This window comes from Phyllobates terribilis, unplaced genomic scaffold (assembly GCF_046119375.1).
Source record: "Phyllobates terribilis strain yellow unplaced genomic scaffold, ASM4611937v1 Scaffold_9__5_contigs__length_417890890, whole genome shotgun sequence".
NCBI lineage: Eukaryota > Metazoa > Chordata > Amphibia > Anura > Dendrobatidae > Phyllobates > Phyllobates terribilis.
Window position 1 is genome coordinate 287,519,342 of NW_027362769.1, and position 20,430 is coordinate 287,539,771.

A 20,430-nucleotide genomic window follows, 5' to 3' on the forward strand; every position below is an offset into this window, starting at 1 on the left:
GTACCTGACCCCTCCTTTAGATCTGAGAGAGGTAACAAAGTTGCTGGATTCAGGGTAGTACACCTCTGTAAAGAAACATTGGGAGGCATTAACAGTGCACATTGTAACCTAAGATGACGTGCTACTGAGAGGTGAGCGGGTTGCACTTGATTCAATATAGTGTAGTCATCATGAGGTGTTAGAACGGTGAGCGGGTGGTCAAGAACAATGTCTGCGGATTTATGGAGTAATAGTCCAACAGCATGCAAAGCACGTACGCAGGATGGCGCACCTCTGGCTACCGCGTCTAATCTGCCACTAAAGTAGGCAACAGGTCTCTGATTATCACCGTGTGTTTAAGTTAAAACTCCTGCTGCATGTCCAGCTTGTTCATGAAGGTACAGAGTAAATGGGAGCTCATAGTTAGGGGTACCCAAAGCTGGAGCGGCCAAAATACGTTTTTTGAGTGAATAAAAACAGTCTATTGTTAGTACAAAAGGTGTTGGGGTAAGACAGTCATAGAGGGGCTGCATCAAAATAGAGACGGCATTAATCCACTGTCTGCAATAGGAGACCAGTCCAAGAAAAGTTCTGAGGACTGCAACATTAATGGGGACGGTGAATGCCTGTACTGCTTGTTTGCGTGCATTTGTTAAATGACGAGCTCCTGGTGTAATGCAATGTCCCAAAAAGGTGACTGAAGATTTACAAAACTGAAGCTTATCTTTCGATGCCTTGCAGCCAGCGTGATAGAGAAACAACATAAGCGATATAGTTGCACTATTACATTGTTTCCTGGAGGGGGCACAAATGAGCAGGTCATCGACATATTGCAGAACAACGATATGTGGTTCAGACCATCCCTCCAGTATTTCCTGCAGACTTGCAGTGTACATTGTGGGTGAATTCTGGGCACCCTGTGGCAGCACTGTCCATGTATATTGACTACCCTGGAATGTGAAAGCAAACAAGTACTGGCAGTCAGGATGTAATGGTACACTGAAAAATGCATTTGCCAAATCGATCACTGAAAAACAAAGAGAGTTAGAAGGTATCTGTGACAGAAGAGTATGTGGGTTGGGCACAACTGGTGTTAGAAGTTCTGTGGCTTTGTTAACCAACCGGAGGTCATGGACCATTCTATATGCGGCTGGTTGTCCTGGCACACTCTTTTTCTTTACTGGGAACAGGGGAGTGTTGCAAGGGGACTGGGTTTTGACTAGGACTCCCCTGTGTAGTAATTTTTGGACTTGCTGGGCTATGGCATTCTCCTGAGCCGAGCTAAGGGGATACTGCCTCTGTTGAGGCAAGATTGCTCCTGGTTTTAATTTTACCATTACTGGTTGAACTCTTAACCTACCAACATCTGTTTTGTCTGAGGCCCAAAAGTCATGTGACACAGCATGCTCCAATATCGGGGGAAACTCATTTTTCTCTTCTATGCTGGCAATATCTAGTGACATAATTTTGCAAAGGGTACTTGGTTTTAAACCTGGGGTCATGGTGACAGTGCCATCGGGATGATATTCAATATGTGCTTGTAATTGGGACAACACATCATTTCCCAAAAGATTACATTGGCCTCGGGGCGATACCATGAGCTGGCTATGTACTGTAGCTCCTTGAATTTGCAGGGGAATTCTCTTAGTGACAGGGAGCAGGATAGACGGGGAATTGAAGGGGGTGGCAATGACATGATGTGAAAAATCAGTGTCAGTGTATGGCCAATCACCTTGTGTAATTACTGAATTGTCGGCCCCCGTATCTACTTGGAAATCGATTTCATGTCCCCCTGGTAGGTTCACCTGCACTATACTGGGAGTTGGGGGTAAGGAGATGAGGGGGTTCATGTGCAAGCTACCCTCATCCTATGGGGGCGTTGTTTGGTCAGCTGGAGGACCCGTACTCTGAGCATTTGGATACGGGTTGGTCCTACAGTCCTTTCTAAAATGTCCTGGCTTTTTACATCCGTAACACAGTTTCTGTCCTCCTCCTTCATTCCGTCCCCGGCCTCTGTTATTCCTAAAACCAGTCCCCATTTCGTGTACTTTTACGGCTCTTTTTGCCTGTGCTATATCATGCTGTGCCCCTTGAGCTATTCTAGCTAAATCTTCTGCCTTCACTGATCTCCAGTCTGGTCTACTTGCTTTTACCTTCTCAGCTACTTCCTTTTCCAATCCGTTCATAAAAGCACGTGCTAGGACCCTCTCACTAGTCTTATTTCCTTCATTAAAACGCATCTCACTCCATGCTTTCTTCAGAGCCCAAAAATAGTCCTTGGGGTCCTCCTCTTTTCCCTGGGTTCTGTCCTCTAACGTGACCGCTTTGTCACCCTGTCTCTCTTTGCATGCCTTAATCAAGGCAGCAGCAAATGAAACACCGGCCGCTGCATTATTATCTTACGCATCTTCCGGCCCTGTTCTATTTGGGTATTGCTTGTACGTTTCGTCAGTCAGTCTGTCATATCGTGCCTCATCTGCCAATTTTCCTTTTATTATTCCCTGTAAATCCAACCTAGTTGCATTATACGTATCCTGTATGGTTCTTACCCTTCTGGCAAAACCCATAGGGGACTGGGACCGATCTGGCAGCTGGGAGATCAGTGCCAATTGCTCTGAGGGACTCCACGGTCTATATATTAACACCGTGCGGGGTTCTTGTCCTGGGACTTGCTGGTCCGCTCCCGGTGCACCTGGGGCTCTCGGTATTACTATTGTTCTCATTGGAAAAAGACTAGCTGGGTGGGGTCTCGGTCCTCCACATGCCACACAGATGTCTACTGTCAAGGGATTCTGCTGTCCACATCTGGGGCAAACCCAACAATTGGGTTCCTGGGAATTCTGGTACTGGGGTGGGGGTGACGTCAGGGGTGGACAGGGAGGAAAATCTGTCATTCCGGTTTTTGTCAGTCTGTAACATCCGTCTCCTAGTTCTTCAATCTTTCCTTCAAAATAAGCGCATGCATTCATCCATACATCCACTGTCTTCAACAGACCCTTATCTTTCAGCCATCCATGATAGGAGTTAAAGAAGGATTTCCATTTCTCTCCGTTCATCTCTCCATTCTCATTCATTCCCGCTTTACACAATATTTTGTCAATTCCAATCAGTGCCTGTTTCCCTTCTCTGCGTACTACTAAGTCTTTGGCTGTAATGCCTTCTTTGGCATTTTGGTTCCCCATTCTTTTGGTTCTCCTCACTTAGAGTAGACTCCTCAGTCACTTAGACAATGGTCACTTAGACAATGGGCCACAAAGGTTTCTGAACCACACCACTACTAGCCTTCCAGGACTTATATGCCAGCCAGAAAAACAGACCAAAAACACCGATCCCAAGACACACCCACAACACAATCATCGGATCCATACTGTCATTCTTAAGTTTTTCCAAAGGATAGAATGGCAGGACTATCAATTTATCTGAGGGAATTCTACTGGTTCAAAGGGACCTGAGCCAGACAACAATCTGTGAATTACCTGGGAGCCGACCGCTCGGGGGTGAGGGAGTCTCTTCTATGTAGTGATATAATTAGGTAGAATATAACAGTTATTCTTACCTCAGCACTGTATATATCACCAACAGAGAGCTTCACTCGTCCCACGTCTCGGACCGGTCGAGCACCCCTGGGTAGATTAACTCAAGGTCCCTGTTCAGGCGCCAGCTGTCGTCACTGCATTCTGGGTCTTCTATCCTTGGATTACGATATCGGAGAGAATGAGACACAGGACAGGATGTATGTGTCAACAAGCTCTAAACTTTATTACAAACACAGGGTTAATATACACCCTGAAGGCAGGAAACGGATTTACCATATATGGTTCGATTATACAATTTAGCTGCGCAAGCAAAAAAACTAGTTTCTGTATGCTTTGAAACATTTAATTAGACGTATCTGGCTAGCAAGGCCACATTATCTTCTAGCAAAGACACATTATTGATACAAGGAAGGAACATTCAGCCGCTGTTGTTGTTTTGACCTAAAGTAACTTTCAGACTTATATAGCATAGATGGGGTCTTTGAACTTGAGGGGCCTCATCTTCTGCTATAACAAGACCATTGAGCAAGGCTGAAGGAGTAAGTGAGGGATAGAAGCTTAGAGACAGATGTGTGGGACGTGTCAATGGGGATGTTGAAGTTACCCATGATGATAGTGGGGATGTCAGCGGAAAGGAAATGAAGCAGCCAGGTGGTGAAGTGGTCGAAAAAAGTGGTGGCTGGTCCTGGGGGCGGTAAATGACGGCCAGTTGGAGGGGGAATAGATGCACACATAATGCACCTCAAAAGAGGGGAGAGCAATGGAGGGTTGTAGTGGGATATGGGTAAAGAGCAGTTATCTGACAGAAGAAAAGCTTCTCCTCCACCATGCTTGCCATTGGAGCGGGGTATGTGAGAAAGATGGAATCCACCATACGAAAGTGTAGCTGGAGAGGCTGTGTCAGGGGGGCTGAGCAAGGTTTCAGTGATGGCGAGGAAGGAAAGTTTGTTAGTAATGAAAAGACCATGGATGTAGGAAAGTTTGTTGCAGACGGAGCGAGTGTTCCATAGAGCTCCTGTTAGTGGATGCGTTTTCCATTGAAATCAACAGGGCCCAACTCCCTTGCTTCACTTATAATGGCCTTTTTTTGCATTGAAAAAATGTATGCGACAGATAATGTCCCTTGGACGCTCAGGATCTGAGCCACAAGGGCCTAGTGTACAGTGCGCTCTGTCAATCTCCAGCTCCTTATCAATAGGATTAGCAAGAATATTATTGAATAATGTCTGTAGTGTTGGCATAATCACTTGTGCATTGATGCTTTCAGGTATACCCTTATCCGGATATTATTGCCACGATTGCGATTTTCTTGGTCCTCAGCTATATTAAACAGACTGTTTATTTGCTGGCTGTGAAGATCCGGTGTTTGTTTATGAGCATTATGATGACCACAACTTTTATGACAGTCCTCTCATCTCTGAACTTTGTCATTAAACTGTAACAGGCTAGAAGTGGAGGAATGCATTTCAGTTTTGTATGTGGTCTCCAGCCTCGGTATATATTGCTCCATGTCTTGTTTAGTTGTTTAGTAGGGATAAATGCAATATGATGTTTCAAATCAATTATGGCGTTCCCCATAACAGAATCCCCTGTGGCTGGGGGAGGGGGGGTAAAGTCCCCTGTGAAGCCAACGCTGCTGAGTATGTGGGCTTCGGTGAAAGTACAGGAAGACATGTGGAGCTGTTATCTTGTGAGGCCCACGTTAAGAGAGGAGTAGTTGGTGCAGGAGTTACAGACTTCAGTGGTTTGAGGGTTAGGACTGCTTCTTGTTCCACACTGAGATGAGACAGTAATGGTTCCGGCTAATGTCCGAGAAGAGGAGCCCTCTGATAAGAAACGCTGCATACCTGATGTGCTGACATGTATGCAGGACCTCAGATTATACTATGGTCTGTTGTCTTTCCCATAATGTATGGCATGTGGGAGGCTGTAAATTTCTTGTAATTCCCCTTGGAACAGGGTCTGAGGAAAGCGCTCTCAGTGTGCGTCGGTCTGAGGAGAGAGCTCTCAGTGTGTGCTTCCTCTGTGTCATGTCCAGGCCATGCCACCAGAGCTGGATTTTCAAAGTATATTCTCTGAGTAACATGCGGCCTGGCATGGGCTTGGGAGAAATGGCCATACTACTGGTTCCAGGACCAAATCAATGTAACATTGAGCTCTTAGTGTACCTGGAATGATGACTAGAGGGGTTCAGCTACGGTAAATGATGCCACTTTACACCATAGTCTTGGGAAAAAGACTTGTATGACGTTTCCTCATGAAGGCCTCTTCATTGACCTCACACCAGATCCTCCAAAAGGTATCATGGTGCAGAGCTAGATGGCAATGGAGACTGGAATAGAGGTTTATCCTCCTCAGCAATGAGTCCTGCTATTTTATTGGATGCAATTATCTGGAAGCCACACAGTCAACATCATGAAGAGGCCTTCACAAGGGAACGTCACACTGGTGTGGAGTGGAATGATGTACAGTAGCTGGACCCCTATAGTCTTCATTCTAGGTAAACTAACAGCTGAGGGTTACATTGATACATTGATTTGGTCATGGAACCAGTGGTATCATGATTTCTCCAAGTCTTCCAGGAGACATTTTTTAACATGAAAACGCCAGGCCACATGTTGCTTGTGCTACTGTAAGCAGCCTGTGTGGCCTAAACATGCTATCATGGTCTGCAAGTTCTCTGGACATGTCTCCCATAGAGCACATCCGTGACGTCATTGGTCGGCAAAGGAGTTTCTGTTCCCAAGTGCATTCAGCATGGCGGAACATTCCTCAGACAACCATTAATAATCTCATTGACAGCAGCCAAGAGTTGTAAGTGCGTTATTTCTGTGTTTGGCACTCATACTTGATAATGAATAAATCGAGATGTTTTGAAAGTTTTGTTTCCATTTTTCCATGATTTTCGTATCATTAACATGTCTATCCATCGTGTGATTTCCATAATTCCTTTACTTTTCCTTCTTGGTGCTGCAATTTCAATGGTGAGGAGTGTAATATGAAATTGAGTATCTTATAAGTAGAATAAATTATGTGTAGCAGTGGCAATGGTTTATGCGAGTTTTAGGGTATGTGCCCACGTAGCGTTTTACAAGCGTATATGCTGTGGAATTTCCGCAGCGTAAACGCTTGGGAAACGCCTGGCAATCCGCCCCCCATGGTCCCCAATGACAAGCCGCAATGTCAATGCCCATGCTGCGGATTTTTCCGCAGCGTTTATGCTGCGCTCAAAAATCCGCAGCATGTCCATTAATTTTGCGGACACGCAGCGTAATCGCCGCCTTTGACTTGCATTGATATGCATAATATCCGTGTCAGTACATTTGTACACACGGATATTATGTTTTTCTATGTGCGGATGGTACCCAAGTCTGGAGAAGAGGAGACTCTCATCCAGACCTGGGTACCATAGAAACTGTAGAAAAGGAATTTAAAATAAAAAATAAAGTTTATACTCACCTTTTGATGTCCTCCCGGTGTTTTGTCTGCTCCGTCCGGTCTATTGCAATGCTCCCGCTGTTGTGAAGGACCTGCCATGACATCACTGAGTCATGTGACCCATTACATGGCTCAAAGACGTCACCGCAGGTCCTTCACACCACCGCGAGCCGCCCAACACACCGGACGTGGCAGAGAGAACACCGGGAGGACACCGGAAGGTGAGTATAAACTTTATTTTTTACCATTTTCTTCTTTTTTTTTAACTAACTTTGTCACACTACTATAAATCCATGCCGGTTGCATTGATTTATATAGTGTGAACAAGTTGTCAAGCACTTTTCCAACTGATGCTAAAATCGCTTGGAAAAGCGTTTGATAACCCACATGCAGAAATGCATGCAAAGACACTTCACAAACGCTACTACCTGGCGGGAAAAACGCATGTAAAAAATGCATGCGTTTTTCCTGCCAGGGAGAAGCGTAAAAAATATGCAGCACTTCTGCATCGTGGGCACATAGCCTTACAACTTTTAATAAGTAAACAATATTATATATTTTACAGGCTCTGTGATGAATTTGAAAAAATTGCAGAAAAGGCTCTCAGCACTCCCCCAAATACTCAAGAACTCATGGAATTAAAGGTATGTCTGGCTAAACTTTTTTCCAGTGAAGAAGAATGAAAATCTGAATACCTTTCTTGAAATTTGGAACATACGTAAAAATTCAGCAATTTGGATTACCCAAAAAATACAGATTTGGTTCTTTACCACGGTTTAGCTCTGTAGTGTGGATACTCCAGAAAACACTTATTCTGGGTGTGCTGAGCATCCTTTATGTATAGGAAAGGTGAGCAGCGACAGGTACAGTGCACGAGTGGCAGGTATCCATGACCCGTGCTATTCATTAGATTAGGACAGGTGTATGATACCTGCCGCTTGGCTACAGCGACCTCTCAGATCTTTAGAAATGTGATGATACCGGACCTGCTGATGGAAAAGTGATACTTTAATACCCCTCAATTTGCAGCTATAGATTATCTAGACATCAGACTGTATTCATATGAAATTCCAGTATTGTTCTTATTTTTTAAGAGCACTGATATTTCGGGAATTATTGGCTATCTTGTGAATCCCACACAAGTAGAAAATTATAATGATTTTGAGTAATTAAATAATGTAAATTGTTTTCTTTTGTTTCTTCCCCAGGAATACATAAAGAAGGTGGAAGCTCAGGATATGATGTTTATGGAGCAGAAACTTGTAGAATCCAAAAATCGCCTTTTGTTCCTTGTGGATTATGTAACTTTGTCTCCTTCCGATATTCGTTTGAACAATAGTACCTTTCAGTGGCACGGCCGAATGGGAGACGTTTTTGAGGAGCACAGAAAGATAATTAAGGACAAGACTGAACAGTATCAAGAAGGACTGAAGGTCAGCAATATATACATTTAGTTACACATATATTGCTGAGATTACACATTATCTGACGTCACTTGTTTTATATAATGAAGTAATGAAATGGATTTGTTTCCTGAGTGTTTTATAAATTATATAGACATTTATTACACTGCGATAACAGCAATTTGCGTCACACAGAATGTGCTTTGTAGCTTTCATTCTTCTGTGTACAAAATATGTACAATATTTTTTTTAAAGTTGTGAACTTGTTTTTTTTTTTCAATGAAACTTTGATTATTGTACAGTTGCGTTGTGAGAGGTTTATTGAAGAATTAGAGAGCTATGGAAAGCAAGTTAAAGAACTTGAAGCGTATGGTGATATCCAGGAGGTGAACAGATACCTGAAAAAAGCACAGTCGCTAAATTCCAAGTTGGAACAAGCCATTGAAAAGGTTAGTGTTTGTGTTTACTGTGTGTTACTGTATAATATTCATTTTTTTCTCACCTAAAATGTTAGGGCATGTGTCCACGTACCGAATACACGCTCGATTTTCCGCCATAAATTTGTTGGAGGATAATTCGCAGCGTATTACTATAGTTGCATTTTGAATGAGATTTTGCCAAAACTCATCCATATGGTACATGAATAAATCAATTTTCAGCTTAAAATCACCTTTAGTGCCAGTTTTAAATCCACTGCAGATCAATTTAAGCTGCTGATTTACACTATGGATTACACCCAGTGCATCATTTGCAGCTTATGTTCAATGATATTAGTCACAACTACTTGGTGAAGATTTTGTAGTTGGGAATTTTACTGTAGAAATTTAGCATTTTAAATATTTGTCACAAGGCGTGCTAACACAAATCTATTTTTACAAGGATTGTGCTTCAAAATCCTTATTATAAAGCACAATAGTAAAAAGAAAAAAAGAAAATACTGGCACTGCTTAGCACACCCACTATCAAAGAAATCCCATGGATCAAAATACTTGGAGTATATGCTTAGACCCCGTGGTGCTTAGCTTAAAAAATATCCAACTTGAAACTTCAAAAAACAGAATAGGAAGACATGGAAAGTGACACTCACCACTGGCAATTAAATCAGAAAGCAAAGTTATTCGGTCATGGGATGGTTATCAGAGACACACAAAGTGAATGAGCAACAGCCGTTTCGCATATGTACACGCTTCTTCTGGTTCTGTTGGATGAAGCCTGAAGAAGCATGTATTTACGCAAAACAGTTGTTGCTCATTCACTTTGTGTGTCTTTGTCCTGTTTTTTGTAATTGCTTCAGGCTTCAAAAGCCGTGAAGCATCTAAAAAGAAATGAACGGAACATTCTTTAGGTGGCTTCTGCTTGGAAGCCGCCACCATTTTATATATGAAATAATACAAAAAAGATGTTGACTGCAACGTGTTTTCTTTCAGCTTCTCTTGGTTCAAAAATTATGCTGGTACACTGGCATCTAAAAGACACCATATGCACATACCCAAATACTATTTGAATAAGCTTCCTGTTGATTTAAATGGGAAAATATGCAACAAACAACATGTGTGTTCTTGAAATCCCTCACACAATCTCCACCTTTTTCCATTGAATCAATAGAAACAGAGACATTTACCTATAAAAAAGCGTAGCAGCACTCCACTATGGCCAAGATGCGCTTTTTTTTATTTGTACTATGTAATTCATGCAGCTGGCACCAGTTCACACTTAGAAGGTGCTGGTCAGGTTTTTTTTACTATTTAAACCCAAAACTCTAAATTTTTTTTGGGGCACTTTGGGCCCAATTCATTCAACAGACTGAATGATGCACCAAATTAAGGAGTCTGGTGCATCTTACTCTAGCAGACTCTTTGGAGGTCTTTATCTTTGTGGCCTTTATTTTGACATAGTGTTTTACTGTATTTCTTGTTTACACAGTTATGTTATACTTGATGGAAATGATTATTCTCTGAAATGACTTTTATTTTATATTTGCATATGTTGGTTATTTCTAATGAACCTGATTTCCCTGTAGATCTATATGCATATGCCGTCCACAGATCTATTATATAATAATTTATTGTTTACCACCGCTGTGTCTTTTATAATTACAGTGTGCTGCCAGGCTGTTGTTGTTTTTCCTTGTACTTTGTACAAGCAGTTCTTATACAATGAGCACAAACACCATACAGTGGAAAAATATTCCACTTTCTTCTGACAATAATAAACAGAATAGGCACAAACACAGATATAAATGTAATGTGCACACACTGAAATGGGCAAGGTCATCATCAAATACAGTGTAACAGCATGGACAGTATGCCACACTATGTATGTGTAGAGGTCTAAAACACCACAGACTTGTAGTGACCACCAACAGGTAAAAAAGATCCGCAGTAATAGGAATACAAGGGAGACCTCACCAAATGAGTAAGCAAGCCTAAAAGTATCCACACCGGAGAGAATGGTGCTCATCTACCCCAAACTTTTGTAGAAATAACTTTGCATAAATCAACAAGAACAACATTAATAACCCATGAACTTGGAGGAATTATACATACAATACTGGTGAATTTGATGCATACACTGACGAGCAAAAGGGTAACAATGTGTTGAACTTTTGACTTTCAGGCTCCATATCTCACCATCCACTACTGCTTTGAGAAAAACACTAACAATGCACTGACAGGACAAGAATCTGCATAACTATTCATATGCTAAATAATTGCAAGTCAAATTTATGTATGAGATAGCCAAGATGATTGTCTATAAAATGATGATAGTCTCACGTTCGAAGCAGTAGTGTATAGTGAGATGTGGAGCCTGAAAGTCAAAAGATCAAGACATTGTTACCCTTTTGCTTATCAGTGTATGTATGAATATCTTTTTATTTCAAACTTTTTCAAAACTGCTTTGGTAGAAATATTGAATCCCAATGACTAAGATGTAATTTCAAATGTACACCCCTGTGCGCCAATGTATATTTTTCTGACCAGTTTTACATTTGCTTCAATTTTTTTGCTGGTGTTTAAAGAGGTTGTCCACTACTTTTACATTGATGACCTCTCCCTAGGATAGGTCATCAATGTCTGATCGGCCAGAGTCTGACACCCGGCACCCCCGTCTATCAGCTGTTACTGGTGTCGGAGTACTCACTTGCGGAGCTGGCTGACTTCTGATAGTGGCCGCTGGAGGGTACTGCACATCTGCCTTTTATTGATTTGAATAGGAGGTGGATGTGTACTACCAAGCCTCGGCCACTACCAGAAGATGGCCAGCTCCACAAGTGAGTTTTTCCGACCGCCGATACCAATAACAGCTGATCAGCGGGGGTGCCGGGTGTCGGACCCCGGCCGATCAGACACTGATAACCTGTCTTGAGGATAGGTAATCAATGAAAAAGTAGTGGACAACCTCAACCTCTTTAACATGTTTACCTGCAAAAACATGTGGATTTCATGCCACACATCTTGAAATATTTTGAGATAAGAGAAAAGGTAAGGAAGAACACATCTATATTACAGGATGTTGAGATGTGACTTCCACCTATTGGCCTAGGGGTAACGTGATTCTTACGTGAGTTATTTGTGTCCACCTGTAATGCAACTAGCCTGCCCATGAGGGTAGGAAAAAGACGGACATAGATTTTCTCATCCGAGAGAATTAGGTTGATTATGCAAATGACAACAAGAAATATGCTCCTCTGTACCTGCCCTTACTATAAAAGTTTTTAACTCTATTATGCTAGAAAGTTGCTGTGGAGACACGGGGTCTCCTGTGGACGTAATACTACTCGGATAACACAGGATGAGGGTAAAACAGTGTGGCAATACTTTATTGAACCACCAAACAGATAATAACGTATAGAACAGTCCCAGCAAATACACAAGATGTTGCAAGTTACAAAGCCTCACCCTTCCATTGGTCCGCTGGGAATAGGGCAGTGAGGTATGTAGGCATGTGACCTGATTGTCCCACCCTGGGTTTCCTCATAACGTCTGTGAGAGTTCAGTGATATGGAGTAGATCTGTATTCCTCCTGATGGAGCCATGTCTCCTGGTTACTATGCTGAAGAGTCTCTCTTGGCTATCTCTTTGTAAAATCTCCTTGATACAGAGGCATATGCCCCGTAAATAGTTCACAATTGTCTTTTCAAGCACACATCCACAGGTAAAGGGTGAGGGCTCATGATATTAATTCACAGTGCTGGAGTATCCACAGCTCATCCCTCAATGTTGACTGGAAACACCCTACAGTGGTATTTATCATATCTAGCAAACATCCATTGTTCAAAGATCCTGAGTCGCTGTATTGAAAAACTAGCAGACGATACATTGTAGGAGCTGATATAAGATGTAAATAACAGCCATTCATCAATTACCAAATATCAACTCAAGTAATAAACATTCAGATTTTACAAACAATAGTCAGTGTTGATCAACCAAAGAAGAACACAAATTCAAAGGTCAACATAAAAATAAAGGTGTATGGCTCCTGGCCTACTGATTTATACGTTTGGATAATTAAGAAGAAATGCTGTGTTGTCACAGCATTTCTTAGGTGTATTTTGTCATTAAAAGTTTGATATTTACTGAGCTATTTAAAATTTCAGGTTGATCAGCTTAACTTGGAGGAGGAAGCATACGGCTGGGCAGCGTCACAATATCCACAAAGGAAAAAGATTCAAGACTCTCTTAATCCATATCTCAAACTCTATGAGATTGTAGTGGAGTTTAACATGAAGTATAAAAATTGGATGGAAGGTTCTTATACCACAGTGAACCCTGATCTTGTAGAGCAAGATGTGGAAAATTACTGGAGATTACTGTACAAGCTGGAGAGAACATTTACCAGCTCTCCTAATGCTCATTCTCTAACGCTGAACATCAAACAGAAGGTAGAAGAATTCAAGCTAATCATCCCCCTGATCCAGGTGGTCTGTAATCCAGGATTACGCGACAGGCACTGGGAGGCGATTTCTGCTGTGGTTGGTTACCCTATTAAACCCCAAGCGGACACTAGTGTTAATAAGTTTTTGGACATGAATCTCCAGCCATATTTGGACAGATTTGAAGGCATTAGTGAGTGTGCAAGCAAGGAATACTCATTGGAGAAAGCAATGGAGAAAATGATTTCTGAGTGGGACCCAATGGAGTTCACTTTACTTTCATATCGTGAAACTGGGACCTATATTTTATCAGCTGTGGATGATATCCAGATGCTGCTGGATGATCACATTGTGAAGACACAAACCATGAGAGGGTCTCCATTTATTAAGGCGTTTGAAAATGAAATAAGGTAATGGATAGTTAGGAGTCTAAGGTGGTCACCTTGTATTATAAACATTCATTTGGAAATTAAATACATTTTCTGAAATTAAATGTTGCTACTGCTAACTGATATATGGAAATATATACTGGAAGTAACGATAGTCACAGCTTCAGAAAATGTATCTGTGACTCCTATACAGATACGGAAACCGTATAGTACAACCCATTCATCTGTTTCTATAATCTCTGGCTGCCACATATAGATAGGCAGGCTTGGACTGGCCCTCAGGGGAACAAGTGAATCACCTAGTGGGCCCCAACATGAGCAATAGTTGGCCCAGTACTCAATATAGTACAGACAAAACACCTTGTCATCGTTCATTTAACAAACTGCCTATTTATTATTATTATTATTATTATTATTATTATATAGAAGCATAGGCGAATTTGTGAAAGAAGGTAATGTAATATTTGCTTGTATCTGAAAGTGGGCTCACATAGTCAATGTTACTGGCAGGCCCTTGGCACCCCAGTTGGACGCTGTACAGGTATTTCCATTTCATCTCTAAACACCCCTTAAATTTAGAATCACTTTTTTTCTATTACTACAATTATTATTACATATTAAAGTTGACCAAAAATCCCTGCACGAACTCCGAGGCAAATAATGGTACATCAGTGTCCCATAGAATTCTATGGGTGCCATAAATCTGCTCAGTATAATATACATACAGTGCTGGCCAAAAGTATTGGCACCCCTGCAATTCTGTCAGATAATACTCAGTTTCTTTCTGAAAATTATTGAAATCACAAATTCTTTGGTATTATTCTCTTCATTTAATTTGCTTGCAAGGAAAAAACACAAAAGAGAATGAAGCAAAAATCAAATCATTGATCATTTCGCACAAAACTCCAAAAAAGGGCCGGACAAAAGTATTGGCACCCTCAGCCTAATACTTGGTTGCACAAACTTTAGCCAAAATAACTGCGAACAACCGCTTCCGGTAACCATCAATGAGTTTCTTACAATGCTCTGCTGGAATTGTAGACCATTTTTCTTTGGCAAACTGCTCCAGGTCCCTGATATTTGAAGGGTGCCTTCTCCAAACTGCCATTTTGAGATCTCTCCACAGGTGTTCTATGGGATTCAGGTCTGGACTCATTGCTGGCCTCCTTAGAAGTCTCCAGTGCTTTCTCTAAAACCATTTTATAGTGCTTTTGGAAGTGTGTTTTGGGTCATTGTCCTGCTGGAAGACCCATGACCTCTGAGGGAGACCCAGCTTTCTCACACTGGGCCCTACATTATGCTGCAAAATTTGTTGGTAGTCTTCAGACTTCATAATGCCATGCACACGGTCAAGCAGTCCAGTGCCAGAGGCAGCAAAGCAACCCCAAAACATCAGGGAACCTCCGCCATGTTTGACTGTAGGGACCGTGTTCTTTTCTTTAAATGCCTCTTTTTTTTTTCCTGTACACTCTATGTTGATGCTTTTTCCCAAAAAGCTCTACTTTTGTCTCATCTGACCAGAGAAAATTCTTCCAAAACGTTTTAGGCTTTCTCAGGTAAGTTTTGGCAAACTCCAGCCTGGCTTTTTTAGGTCTCGGGGTAAGAAGTGGGGTCTTCCTGGGTATCCTACCATACAGTCCCTTTTCATTCAGACATCGACGGATAGTACGGGTTGACACTGTTGTACCCTCGGACTGCAGGGCAGCTTGAACTTGTTTGGATGTTAGTCGAGGTTCTTTATCCACCATCCGCACAATCTTGCGTTGAAATCTCTCGTCAATTTTTCTTTTCCGTCCACATCTAGGGAGGTTAGCCACAGTGCCATGGGCTTTAAACTTCTTGATGACACTGCGCACGGAAGACACAGGAACATTCAGGTCTTTGGAGATGGACTTGTAGCCTTGAGATTGCTCATGCTTCCTCACAATTTGGTTTCTCAAGTCCTCAGACATTTCTTTGGTCTTCTTTCTTTTCTGCATGCTCAATGTGGTACACACAAGGACACAGGACAGAGGTTGAGTCAACTTTAATCCATGTTAACTGGCTGCAAGTGTGATTTAGTTATTGCCAACACCTGTTAGGTGCCACAGGTAAGTTACAGGTGCTGTTAATTACACGAATTAGAGAAGCATCACATGATTTTTCAAAGGGTGCCAATACTTTTGTCCACCCCCTTTTTTAGGTTTGGTGTGGAATTATATCCAATTTGGCTTTAGGACAATTCTTTTTGTGTTTTTTTCATTGAAGGCAAATTAAATGAAGATAATAATACCAAAGAATTTGTGATTGCAATCATTTTCAGGAAGAAACTGAGTATTATCTGACAGAATTGCAGGGGTGCCAATACTTTTGGCCAGCACTGTATGTACAGTGGCATAACTGGAGTACAATGGGGCCCAGTGCAAAATTTGGACCTGTCCCCTCCCTTCCCACGCACCCAACCCACACCACCATCCGCCCCCTCATGTTGGTCAGATGTATGGGCACATGTAGCGTTCTAAATCTTATAAGGACATACGTGTTGCCCCCCCCCATTATGTAGTAATGTATCCCATCCTGGGCTTCTTCCTGGTATATGTGCCCCCCATCCTAGGCCCATCATATTATGTATCCCTCATCTTGGTCCTATCCTAGGGTGTGTATGTATATACATTTATTTATATAATACATTTATATATATATCCTCCATCATGGTATATATGTTCCCCATCCTGGTATATATGACCTCCATCCTGTTATATATGTTCCCCATCCTAGTATATATGGCTCGTCCTGGGCCCCATCCTGGTATAAATGTCTTGAATCCTGAGCCCCTTCCTGGTATGTATATCTCCCATCCTGGTATAAGTTCCCCATTCTGCCGCTGTTCTTTAATGCATAGAAAAAATAATAATTCTACTCACCTTCCTTCCGCTCCCCTGCCACGGGGTGTCCTCTTCTGATGCCGGCAGCTGACTTCAGCGTGGAAGCGATGGGAGAACATGACGTCACTGCAATGCGCCCCCAGTCATGTGCACGCTGACGTCAGCTGCTGGCCTCTGATTGGCCGGCAGCATGTTTTGCAACCCACGGACCCCTGCACTGCAATACACTTCAGCTGAATGTGTATCCAAGGACACACATCCAGTTGAAATTTGCGTTGACATCAGCAGGAACCTCACCCGCACAGGTCTAGTCGCAGTCACGACCTCTGCGACCGCGATCGTTGCGCCCCTGCCTGTGTATATGAGCCCTACAATGTATATCCTACCTCATACAATTAAACTTGCAGTTTAAGACTTGTGTTTCCTTTACAGAGAATGGGAAGGAAAATTATTGCTGTTACAAGAGATCCTAGATGAGTGGCTAAAAGTTCAGGCTACTTGGTTGTACTTGGAGCCCATATTCAGTTCCCCAGATATAATGGCCCAGATGCCAGAAGAGGGAAGGAGATTCTCATCTGTAGATAAGACCTGGAGAGACCTAATGAAACTTGTCTTATTGGTAAGTGGCTGTAGTGATCATTTCTTATTAGACAACATATTCCATATGGACAGAAGTATTGGGACAACTCTAAATCATTGAATTCACGTGTTTCATTCAGTCCCATTGCCACAAGTGTATACTATCCAGCCCCTTGCCATGCAGTCTGCTGCTACAAACGTTTCTGATAAGGATGACTTACAGCCGGCTCAGCATTAGGGCTCAGTATTAGGGGCGGCTGTCAGTCAGTGCGGTTGGCGCAGTTACAGCCGCCGCTCTATATACACAGTGGTGAATGAAACCATGGCAGAACCAACCCTATGACTGAAAGAGCGAAGTTGCCAGGGGGAATAAAGTTCATTTCTTCCCGGTAGAGGGGCTCTCAGGGCAGTGGCCACACAGTGTCAGATTGCTATTAACCTGCAGATTAACCCCATACCTGCTGGTCAATATTGTTATTTTACATGACGGGTTTCCTTGAATTCTTCACCAGGCCAACGCATTTTTGGCAATGACATGCTTCTAACTATGTGGGAACAGTTTGGGGAAGGCTCTTTTGTGTTGCAGAATGACTTTGTCCTGGGGCCCAACTAAGGTTTTTAAAGAAATAGTGTGATGGAAAGAATGTGACTATCCCACACATAGCCGTGACATAAAAGCCCATCGACATCAATGTTTGACCTCACAAATGCTCTTTGCACTGACACACTCCACAATCTTGTAGAAAGTCTTTCTAGGAAGGTGGAAGCTATTTTACCTGCAATGAATGGGACCAATTCCTTTTTAATATCTTCGGATCTAGATAGGGATATAATAAAAGCTCCTGTAAGTGTAAAGTGTAGGTGTCCTAATACAGTAATACTATATGCAGAAGCAGCATAGGGGTGGATAGGGAAGGAGATGGATCTCCAGAAACAGATGTTATTTGCCTAAGGAGCCTTCATATACTGAGAACTAGGTCACAAGAAATAGATAAATTGATGCAAACTGTGATAAAGAGGACAGGCAAGCACATGTATATTGAACCAGTAGTGATGAAGAAAATGGTTTTCTGAGCTATTAAATGGTCATAATATTACAGTACATAATGGTGTATGAGTAATTCACTTAATCGGTTGTACATGTAATGCTTTTTTTTTCATTTGTAATAAAAACTCATCCGTGGGTTGATATTTCCACTCATGTACTGTACCTAGTACTAACCAATGTAATTTAATGTAACCTCCACAAGATGGCACTCTAATTCAGCCGAAACATTAATTTGTTAAAGAAAAAAGTATCTTTGCATCAAAACAGACATTCCCTCCCTACTGAGCAACAGAAATAAACTTGCTCTATCTTCTATTTTCATGATAATGTGGGCTAGCTCTTAGCATTTTGGGATGAAAGGTAATGCAAATGTGATCTTTCAAGCGTCTAACCTGTCAGGGTAATTATGAATAATTGCTACTTAAAAATGTGTATTTCCTGTTTGCTAAAATATAGGAAAAGAAAACCTTTCTTGGGTAATGACATAGGATTTTAAAGGTGACTGCATAAAACAGTCTGTATAGAGAACATTTCTTGGAGTAAACCAGTGTAAAGCTTGTAAACCGATAAAACCGTTTCTACAAATAAATAATTTTTCAGTTTTGAATTTAACGCTGGCAATTTATTTAGTTTCTTATTCTATATATGCAAAGGCATAGCTCGGGGTTCAGCCAAGGGGGTCAAACTGCCATTTAATGGGCCCCCAATCCAGCTGTGCAGAGCTGTTGTGGCGCAACTTAAAGGGAATCTGTCACCCCCTGGCGCTTATCTGACCTCTAATATGGGCATACAGAAATGTGAATCTATACTTACCTGTATGGCCCATAGTAGAGGTCTTGTGGCTGTGAAATTTCTTTTTATTTATTGTGGGGTACACTGTGTTCCCGTCCGGGGGACGGGAAGAAATTCCGCCTACTTGTTTAAACCCTTTCTGACGTATGTGGTAGTAGTACGTCATTGTGCCCTGGGCCTATTGGGCCAATGACGTACTATTACTTCATGCGCAGTGCACGATCAAAGTATCTTCTCCCTCTGCAGCTCTGACAGCCTGTATAGCACAGGGATGCTGCTGCATCCCTATGCTATACAGGCGATCAGAGTGAAAAAAGTGAAAGTCCCATAGTGAGACAATGTGTAAACGTTCCAAAAGTGTCAGAGAGTGAAAAAAAAAAATTGTAAAAATATTTTGAAAAAAAATAATCCAAAAGAATAAAAATATACTGTACCCATAAATAAATATTATTATGAAAAAAAAAAACAATAAAAGTACACATATGTGGTATTGCCGCATCCGGAACGACCTGACCTATAAAACTGTCCCACTAATTAACCCCTTTAGTGAACACGGTAAAAAAATAAATAAATAAAGCATTGTTTTTGCTTCTTTTTTTTTATCATCATACCGCCAAACAAAAAATGCAATAAAACGCGATTAAAAAGACGAATGCAAATAAAAATTGTACCGCTGAAAACATCATCCTGTCCCGCAAAAAACAAGCCGCCATACATCTCCATCATCCGAAAAATAAAAAAGTTATAGCTCTCAGAATAAAGCAATACAAAAAAATATTTTGTAAAATATTGTGTAAAAGCGTCAAAACATAAAAAAAGATATAAATATCATATCGCTGTAAACATACTGACCCGAAGACTAAAGCTGCCATTCTCAGAATCAGTGGGATCCATTGAAGCGTTCCAGAGTCATTACCTCATAAATTGACAGTGGTCAGAATTGTAAAAATTGGCCCGGTCATTAACGTGCAAGCCATCTTCGGGGGTGAAGGGGTTAATTAAAATATTTCTCCCCTCTCCAGCACGTCACAGTGCCCTGTGACATGCATTCTTGTTGTCAGGATCCCGTGCCTGCGCACTCCACCTGTTTTTGCAGGGCGCATTTCCTTGCCGTCTGTGTACAAGTGTAGAGCAGGGATCTAGTGCGCAGGCGCCGGGAAGTCAGAGTGACTCGCCGACGCCTGCGCACAAGTTCCCTGCTCTTTAAGGATACACAGATGCCAGGGAAATGCGCCTTGTGGAAGAACGTGAAGTGCGCAGGCGCAGGATCCGGCAACGGGAACTGCACGTCACAGGGCACTGTGACATGCATGGGAGGGGAGAAATATTTTAATTAAATAAGTAGGCGGGATTTCTTCCCGTCCCCCGGACCGGAACACAGCGCAACCCACAATAAATAAAAAGCAATTACACAGCCACAAGACGTCTAATATGGGACATACAGGTAAGTATAGATTCACATTTCTACCACCTGTATGCGTATACTAGAAGTCTGAAAAGTCCCAGGGGGGTGACTGATTCCCTTTAAC

General features: G+C 42.0%; 1 protein-coding gene across 1 annotated transcript in view; it reads left to right on the top strand.

Annotated features, from left to right (window-relative positions):
• Positions 1–20,430, top strand: part of DNAH7 (dynein axonemal heavy chain 7) — a 505,238-nt gene that overhangs the window by 152,449 nt on the left and 332,359 nt on the right. Inside the window, exons 14-18 of the mRNA XM_073647873.1 lie at positions 7,519–7,597; positions 8,162–8,386; positions 8,659–8,805; positions 12,954–13,639; positions 16,915–17,101. Coding sequence (XP_073503974.1) covers positions 7,519–7,597; positions 8,162–8,386; positions 8,659–8,805; positions 12,954–13,639; positions 16,915–17,101 — 1,324 coding nt within the window. The remainder of the gene's footprint in view (positions 1–7,518; positions 7,598–8,161; positions 8,387–8,658; positions 8,806–12,953; positions 13,640–16,914; positions 17,102–20,430) is intronic.